Below are 9935 nucleotides of genomic sequence, written 5' to 3' on the forward strand. Positions count from 1 at the left end.
GAGTGGGTTAGCATTAGGGGAGGGCGGCACGCGTGTGGATGTGTATACGTGGTCCCTGCCATTCATCAACGGTTACTGCTACTAAAGGCCGGGTCATACTTCTGGTGAATGGGAAAGCGAAGCAAATTAAAAGTTTTGCTTGTGTTGATACGTGTTAAATTTTTACGAATTCACAATGCAAATATTTGATCTGACGTCATAAATTTGCGTTCGCTTTCGTGCGAAGTATGAACTGGCCTTTAAGCAGAGAGAAAAAACAGATTTCTCTCCAAAAATTTTTCTTACCCTTTTTAATTCTGTTTTCTCTTTAACCGTTTTTTGGCAGTTAGTGAAACAAAGGACTCGTCAAAATTGTGTAAAACTGTAGCTTCCAAACCTAAAGAGACCTGCAGAGAGGAGGCATTGAAAAGACAATACAGTGTCAGAAGTGGGAGGAACCCCCCCCCGAATGTTCTGGGTAACATTCTTAGACTCAGATGAAGACTGAAAATCGCCATCCACAAGCCAGCCAGGGAAGAATATGAACCTGAGTCGCAGAGGTGGAAGGCGAAGAAAGAATCCCTATGCAAACCTGACTTCCTCTGAGTGAACTCTGTGCAGAACATTAAGTTTTATGCAGGAATATTTGTAAAATTTACAAATATGCACAAGTTTTTGCTAATGGATCCATTGTAACAGTGGCCTTTTGAATACTTTAAATATTATTCTTTATTGGGGGATATTTTTCCATTAAATATAATTTTGTCTGAAAAGAGCGTTTTACATAAAAATCTCAAAATGCTTCACAAAACTCCATTAGAAGTACACCAAAAGATAAATCAAGATGTTTTGAATTTAAATACTTAAAATCAACATCTTCTGAAAAGAAACATTTTTAGCTGGGACTTAAAAGTCCCTGAGTTGTCAATATTTCTCAAGTCTGTTCCACAGAAAAGGGTCATGAACAGTCAAGGCAAAGCGTGTAACAATCATTGTTTTTGTGTACCTCACTCATTTGTTTACAGAAGTAAAAAGACCAGTTTATAGACAAATGGGGGGTTGCAGACTAGTTTTCTAGTGTAGAAAACACAACTTCAGGCTCTCCATTAATTTCAGAAGCCTTGCAGTTAAGTGCATCGTGAACAAATTCTTAGTAGAAGATGCATTTAAAGTTCTTGGAGCCCATGCATGAGCTGTATCGCTACAAGTGTATGGCCAAGTGTTTGGTGCATCAATGTTTCACAGGTTGAATGCATTTGATTGGGTGCCAAGTTCGGATTGGCATGTTGCCGTACAGATGCAAATTTTTTTGTTCTGTAGAAAAGTTATGTCAGCTGGCTCTGGAAATCATGTCCTTTTAATCCGAATTCCAAATTTTGGCCTGACCCCAGCAAAGAGGGAAAAAAATTAGAACACAACATTGGAAGTGTGCATAATACATGGCATAATATGTTGCTCTGGATTGTGGTACTTACAATGTGCTTTATTTGTTCTTTGTTTTTTTGGTTTGTGTTTCTCTGTAAGCCCCCTGACATGTACAATTTCTACAGTTGGCTTACCTGTTCTCCTTTGCTTCAGCCTTCGAGGAGGGCTGCCCAATTACCTGTTTTCATCTTGAATCACTCACTCAGATGGGTTAAAATAGCAATAGGGCCTATGTAACATACATGTAGGTTTGAAGTCAAAAGAGAACACACCAAAGTGCACAACACTGCTATACTTTCTCACTGGTTAGGGCATCCATACTAGGAATTTTTCTGGTCTTCATTATCAACCAACCATTATTTTTGGCTCTGACTGAGAGGAAAACCCTTCTATGCCACTGACTCTATCTGGAATTTGATACCAAGAAAAAAAAAAAAAGGATCTTTAGATTATCCAGGGAAGAAGCGCTAAATTTCAGTTTTACCCCTTTTCCCCAACCGAATGACCCTCCATCAAAGTAAAATAACAAAGGAGAACCATAAAATTAACTGCAGACACCAACATATTTGAAAGGGGGGAAAGATGCCCGTAGAATAGAGTATAAAATGTCTTTGCATTAATGTAAGTTTTATCCAATTTCACGTCCTATTTTTGTCATGTATCTGGAGCTTTCAAAATTGATATTTCCTTTCAGTTGCAATTAGTGATCGACAGGAAGTGCTCCCTTGTTTGTCAGGAAAAGCAGTAAAACATTTTCAGTGTTTCAAAAGGGCACTCTTAATAAGATGAACCAAAAGGGGCATCAGATAGCATGTTATGAGAGAACAAATTTGCACAAAATATGGTTCCCAGTAAAAGTCATATCGCACACTCTCTGAAATTATTCAGTAGAATAATTTGTATGCCAGTACAAAAGTACCTCCTTTTTTCCTTTGTAGAATTAGGGCAGAAGGATGATGTGTCCCTAAGACAAGCAGAGCTTGCCACTGTGAGAAAAGGTCTTCCATTTTGTAGGCAATATATGATTGGATCCTACAATATGAGTCTTAAAGCCATTTTGCACTTTTATTCTGGTAAGGATCAGGAAGAGCAAACTAAGCTCTTCATTTGATTTATCACTCCATCTAGCATTTTGATGAAAATGGACATTATGTTGGTGAAAATTGTTCAGGGTCCTGATGATCTCCTATGGGCACGATAATTTTTTTCAAGGCCAAACTCAAAAGTGGCTCCAGCTACTTCTGATTCATTTTGTTAAGTCTAGGTCACATATCAATTTTTGTTGATGGCAGTCATTTCCACTGAAATGAGAGATTATCCTGAAATGTATGGATTTAGAAAACCTTTTAGCCAGCTAAAGCAAACTTGTGGACTTGCTAAGCTTTGATTCTGAAATGTGGATTACATTTGCTTTCTGAACTACTTCCTCCTGGACCCATGAGCTAGTGGGAAATTATAAAATGCGAATTTCAGAGCTCAAGTAAAGGTCTTTGACAATTAAATACCAAACAGCATCAAGGGTAAAGGTTGTTGCTCTTCTTAAAATCCCGAGTAATCAGAGAAAGTAAGGGGAAAAAGTATAGTGTGCACAAAACTTTCCTGTTGTTCAGTTACAGGTAGAAAATATTTCAAAGAGCATTCGTTTTGCTCCAAAGACCTGATGTTGAGTCAGAAAAAGTTGCACCCCCCCAAAATATTTGGATTCCATTTGGCATTATAGCCACATACAAGGTGTAAATTGACATTATGACAGGCTGTATATAATAAGCCTGACCAAGGGGGCTGCAGTCTACAGTAAAGATCATGTTTGTGACCCCTTCATCAAACAAAGTTAACAAAAGTTGTATTCTTGTGGAATCCATTGTACCTCCAGGGGAATTGTTTTTTCAAGAAATCTGGTATTGATCTAGAAGGTCTAATTATAGTGTATGTTTATGTGAAATATTATAAATTACTGTGGATTATTTGAATCATATTTCTGTTATCAACCCTAACCATGCTAAATCCAACAATATTCGGTTTGATTTACACCAAATTTTGGGGCTCAAGGTCAAAGTAAGACTTATTTGTCCTTAACCTTAACCCACTAGGGCACATCCTCAATCCTCCAAAATCCTCCATGTCCCTACTTTGGCTTTTTGGGGGTTTGGTTTGTTTGGGGGGAGGGTTGGGCACAGCACGTTGGTTGCTGGGCTGAAGCTGTTTTTTTTTTTGGCAGAGTTGGCTAACGGCTTTACTTTTGAAATAAACAAAGCAGGCTTGTGCCTTTGTTTTAACTCACTGCAGTTGAGGATTGTGTAATTTATGACCAGCAGCAGTGAACAATGGAACACACTGTCCTTGGGTACATGTATATTGCAAACAGTATAATGTGTGACTATATGCACCACTATGTGACTGATTTTTAGTACTTCATTCACCATTCACCCTCAATCCTACAAACTCGTCCAATGTTCACATAAAAATAATCCTGAATCCTTCATAATCCTCCATTGAGGTGGGTTAATCACTGAGAAAGAATCCATTGGGGCTGACATAATATGTACTTGTACCACATTTGTTATTATTGTTTAAAGAAACATGGTGTACTTTGTTTGTAGCGACAGTTCCATTGGTTGGAGATATTTTCAAGACTCTTGCATATTTTATGTCTGGCTCTAGATACTGATGCCAATCCAAGCGATGCCCAGTCCAGCCTGAAGCAACTGCGGGACTCGGACTACCGAGCTAAGACAGACTCCCACACCAGCTACCGGACCAGCAGTGGCACCACTGCCTCGGGCAAGTCTCGCCGGAAGAAGCTCTCCACCAAGGAGCACAAGTCTGGCAAGGAGTACTCCTGCCATAGCGGCCAGGCCGGCTCTTCACCCAGGACGGCCCCCACGCTCAGAGGGGAGCTTCCCGAAGGAGGGCTTCTGGATTTGTCCAAGGAACTTGAGTCAGAGTTTGAGAGGATCAAGCGCAAGACGCTGTCACCAGATGAGGATCTCCATGGGGAAGAGAAAGAGGTCCTCAAGTCGCCTTGGGAAAGGAAATCTCAAAACAAGAAGAAAACTATCCCGAAGATGCATGTACAGTACCCTTACAGAGCTCCAGTGTCAGATACGACGAACAGCCGTGGCTCTCCACTGAGCACAAGCACTCTTCTCTCTGCTGATTCTGGAAGGATTCCAGGCAAGCCGAAGAGTGCCTCCAAGAACAGTCTGGGAAGTGAAGTTTCTGAGCAGAGTGCGGATGCCGTCAGGGCAGTCCGGGCTTCCAGTGACCCATACACTCCTGCCATCAAGAGTCTCCTTACCCACTTGGAGTCCCAGAGGGCCTTGTCAGCAGAACACGTCAGCAAAGACAGGTCCCAGTTACCAGAAGCTGGACCGTCCCAGAAGGCACTGGTCTCTGCAACACCAACTCAGACAGCAGACCCAAGCAGGCTTGTGGGAAGTTCTGCCACTTCCTACAAGTCGACATCCAGCACCGCCAAACCTGTTTGGCTGGAAGGACCCCTTCTTGCTAAATCCAAGCCTAGAAAGTCCCCTGAAAGATCTGTAGATCCTTCTAATAAAAGTGCCCTTCCAAAACAAGCTGGCACAGGTGCCAGCAAGCCATCCAGCCTGAATATAGAATTGTATCTGTCCAGGAAGGCGACACCAGAGGAGAAAGAGCTAAGACAAGAAAGGGCCGGAAAGATGTCGATATTTTTAAAATCTGACTTAGGGTCTGCAGTACAGACTGTCCAGGAGAGTGTATCATCTTGTCTAAATAAGTCTGAACCTCATGTCTCATCTACTGTGGGTACTCTGAATCCTAAAGGTGCCTCAGCTACTGAATGTCGTACATTGCAAACTGAAGAAGGTGTTCTCCAATTTGATCCTGCAACATCATCAGTGTTTAAAGTAACAGAACCCTCATCAGCAAATGACATATCTGTCCAAGAAGTCAAAGATGAGGGCACCTCTTTGCAAGAGAGTGTATCAGCAGCTCCAGACTACTCTGGAGCTGCTTCTGAACTCCAAGATACCTCTGGAAGGCCAATTAATGTGGATTCAAGCAAAGAGTCTCCTATTGATAGTGGAGAGGACAGGAGCTTTCAGCCAGAGGCACTGAAGGGTATCTTGTCCCTGAGGCAGGAAGATGTGAAACAGACAGCTATAGAGCCACCCTTGGAGGTATGCCAAGATGTTACAACCTCAACTACCAAGACTGGTTTAACAGGAAGCCTTATAGAAACTGGAGGTGATGCTGCAAGTGCTGTTGACAGGCAAACCTCTGTAGATAAACTGAGCGTGCGAGCCACCCTTGACAAATCTGTTTGGAAACCGAAGGAGATGACAGAGTGCTCAGCAAAATCCAATCCTGGCTTTCTGGCTGAAGTTACTACATCCGTCAGCAGCAGTGGTGATGCAACATGTGCTTCATCATCTAGCAGACGGCCCAAACCAGCTAAAATCAGTCCTGTGTGGGAGCGTGGCAATGGTAGGAATGTGAACCCCAACGAGGAAGAAGACGACCAGGTGTGGCAAATGTTTATATAACAGTGTACGTAGTTATTATAATCAATTAAAGAATACATGGTATTTGTCATTATTCATTCCCGGTCACGGTGCTGGAAACACCTGTCGATCATTCTGAACAAGATTGGCAGAAGCATTGCACTAAAACTGCTGTACATGGCCGTTCAAGTTGTTCTGCTGTGACCGGGGTCTTTAGAGGGTCTCTTGATCTCATGCTCAACTTGATCTTAAGGAATCTGCCTGAGCTTCGGAGGTGGTACACTCACTCTCAAGTACTGCTCTGTGTTACACAGCTTCCCCACCCAAGCAAAGATACAGTCACAACCATTGGAAGCTTTCTTGACTGCACCACAGAAACAAAGCCAACTCCTGTGGTTTCCTCAAACCTCCCTTCTCCCACGCCTGCTCGTGTCAATAATATTAGTTTGGGGGGGGGGGGAGTTCCTGAAGAGTTTCTCCTCATTGTCAGGCAAAAAAAGGTTTTTCTTCCATTGTGCTTTGTGGAATTGGTATCATTCAGGGAGTGGGTACAGCGTGCAGCAGACTCAGCAGATTGCTGTTGGGCAGGACAGCAATTATTTCTAGTTCCTGCGGAGGAAAACAACAATCATTTCCTTCCTGGCATTGTTTTTTTTGGCATGTGTCAGCCCTCTTGTCAGTCACTGTACCCAATTAGTTTAAAAAAGAATCAAGCAACCTTGCGTGATTGACATAACAATTAATTAAGGTCCTTCAGAAGAGGTTGATCTTAGGCTTGAGATACCTAAGCATGTACATGTTTGGAAAAAAAACACATTATGAAAATGAGGTTTGAGAATAATTTTATAACAAATTCAAAAAAATCTCGAAATAAGATAGTATTGATGTTACATATATTTTGTATGTGTGATTTGTATCAATGCATTGGTGGTTCATTGAAACGTAACGTAGCTTACTGTGTTGGTGATATGGTTCACTTCTCATACACCCTAGTTTGTGTATATGCCTATAATAGCATCCATCTTGGTGTGATTCCCTGAAGGACATGCTAAAAACTTCCATTGATTAGTTCACTAGATAACAGAAGAACCAGACTACACTCAGCTCTTACAGTCAAGTGTACTTGAAAACTGGGCCAACTACGGCCATTGAAATGATTATGTCACGTGAGACTTAACCTACATTGCAACAACCCTGAAGTTTTATGGTTTGAATCCACTCACATCTGCCAATCATTGCCGTGTAAATATGTTAATACACGTTATAACTATACGTACGTTATATTCAGAAAAATGCATGCAATATTTAAAAAGTACGTATGTACATATACAGTACACGGTGCAAGAAACATTCAGTTCCACATTTATTTCTTTCAAATGCAAAATGCTGTGTGTGATACAGAATCCATAATTATGTAGGCCTAATGTAAGCCTACTTGTACTGCTCACTATAAAACGCAATGCATTGTAGATTGGCACTTAAGAGTAAAGGTGTATTATTGCAGTTGCGTGGCAAACATAGTTGTCCATACCTTTTCTACTCATACGGGCTGAACAATGTGCACATTGCCTTGTTCCGGCAAGGGTTCCTCGAAGATCCCCAGTGGATGGAGTAGCAGTGCCTAACATGAGTCTTCTTCTGGTTCAAGTTTGGCATTGTTTACAGGGTAAAAGAATGAATAATGGTTCAGCGGGTGTCTAGTTTAGACTTTACAGGTGCGAGAAGGCCCGAGTGAAGAAAACGCTTTCTGAAATATACAACACATTGCAAGCCGTATAACCCTGTGGGCCATTAAACTTAGAGCTATACTCTTGCACATGATTGAATTTTACGGGTGAATCACGTACAAAGAATATTGCTAGTTCATTTGATACATTCAATCTTGAATTTAACGGCTTTGATTTTTTTGCACGTAGTCAGTTTTTTAATGTCAAACGACCCACTTTATTTTCATTTGCAATTGATTGTTATCCGTAAGTTGGTGTCCCTACAAATCATGCAGGAAGTGTATGGTTTCTTTGTATCGTCTTTTCTGCAGAAACGTCCATTTACGAACGTTTCAAATTGCCTCTGAACTCATATTTAACTGCGAGCGCAAGTACCAACGCGTCGACATGTCGCCCATCATTTTGTACGAACTGGAATTTTTCTGAGCCAGCTTGTTTGAAGAGAAGAAGCGTATGTAACCAAATAATCGAAACTGTACGCTTCCCTGCTACATCTGAAGCAGAAAGCAGCATACCAAGAAGAAACATGAATTGGTTTATGGGCACGTAGACTACCATCGGAAACTACACGTGATTATGGAGGCTGCAGCCTGTTTTTTTTTCTGCTCGATCCAAATACCTAAGCAAAAATTTCACGCTTCGAAGCGTGTCGATAATATATTATACTAAGCCTCTGCATTACCGTACTTTACAACTGCAGCATCATATTATGCGGGGTCGTACCCCCCCCAAAAAGTGAGTTCGTCGAGGAGGATTATAGTGTAATGGGTAAGGAAAAGGATTGGTATTGTGGGTGTCCGTGGTTCAGATCCTCCGTTTTGAGGTTTGTTAGCAGGTTGTTTCCCGTTGAGACGATAACTTTTGAGAGGTAGCATCATTTACTGCTTAAATTTATATCCTAACAGTTTGTTCTATTCAAGGAAAAACGCTCATTGTGAACACGTTTTCGATTAGAGCCTTGCTTAAAATTAGTCTGGCATCCATATCACATAAACTACAATATTTTACTTCCGGGTTCCTAATATCATTGTGACACATTAAAAGCCTCGTTTATAACCAGCGGTGGGAATTAAGTCGGATCGGTTGATTTTTTTTTATTTTGTGTTTGTGTGTGATTTGTTTGGTTTTTGCTCTCCATAAAACTCTCCACGCAATATTTTGCTTCTCTGCCGGGCAGTACGATTTGACACGGGAAATGTTGAGCCATCCGTGCCATCTATTTATTTAAATCAAAGGAAACAGTGAAACTTCCTGATAAATACGCACAACAATAATTTAAGTTACGAAAAGCCAGAGAAAGGCTAAGGCATAAAGGGAAAAATTCACAGTATCGGTAAGCGTCTGAAATATTTGCCGTATTTTCCAAATTACTTTTTGTAGCTTGCCAAGCTGCACAGGGAATGCTTAGATGCACGTCCAGTCGTTTCTGTTCTTCAGTTGAAATCAGCATGCCTTGAACGATTTGAAATGGGATAAGGTTGTTAGTCGTTTCGCGAGTGCACGCTTTAGAAAGTCGTATAGATCTACAGTGACGGTTGTAGGTCAGTCTGTGGAAATTAATTGATTTCAGATAAACCGAAATGTTACTGTCAAAATGCACGTCAAATAAATCCTCCATTTTTCCATTGAAAGTATAGACAAGGCAGAAGAATAACTGTGTTCAAATGATAATCCTTCTGCCCTTGCTCGTTAGAAATCAGTGGTGTGTTCTTGAATTTGGCCTCGCTGACAGTTTGACGTATTTAAAGTGGCTGGATAGCAGATTTCCGGAGTCCTTGACCAGGATGTTTTCCGTTGGTTACGAGGCGCGGCGCAATCGGCATTTTTCATCCTTGGACTGCACGTATGTGCATTTCCTAGCACCAGGTTAGGATGGGCATTTTGCCTTAAACTAAGCTTATCCTAATAAGCAAACGGAAGGCCTTGTCAAACTTTTCAAACACCTGTGTTGATCCTTGAATCGGGTCTAACCCTCGAAATGTTGACAACTCTTGGAGCACTGATAAAAGTCGACCCTGGTCGAGATCCGGGTCGAGAAGCTCTGTCCGCGTGGGGGCAAAATCGAGAACACCTGGTAGCGCGGCCTGCGTACTCACCGGCACCGGCTTGAACGATGTGCCGCGCCGTGTTATTGATCTGATAGGCGCCCGCTTCCAGCAGACTAGTGTTGATTTTAACACGGGCAGGCAAGGCAATAGTGTCAAAAGGGCGTCGCGTTGGATGGAGTTCATCACTGTGGGTGTCAAAAATAATGCCGTGGCCATCCTGAAGTTTGACAGGGTGTCGGTAATTTTGTGCTCATTGAACGATTTTGATT

General features: G+C 41.7%; 1 protein-coding gene across 1 annotated transcript in view; it reads left to right on the forward strand.

The window, feature by feature from the left end:
• The window catches only part of ankib1 (ankyrin repeat and IBR domain containing 1), a 56970-nt gene extending 48279 nt beyond the window's left edge, over nucleotides 1-8691 (forward strand). Inside the window, exon 22 of the mRNA XM_022246625.2 lies at nucleotides 4066-8691. Coding sequence (XP_022102317.2) covers nucleotides 4066-5933 — 1868 coding nt within the window. The 3' untranslated portion in view covers nucleotides 5934-8691. The remainder of the gene's footprint in view (nucleotides 1-4065) is intronic.
• Nucleotides 8692-9935: the final 1244 nt, after the last annotated feature.

Source organism: Acanthaster planci, linkage group LG03, assembly GCF_054643075.1.
Source record: "Acanthaster planci isolate LZ-2023a linkage group LG03, COTS_SCS, whole genome shotgun sequence".
Taxonomy (NCBI): Eukaryota; Metazoa; Echinodermata; class Asteroidea; order Valvatida; family Acanthasteridae; genus Acanthaster; species Acanthaster planci.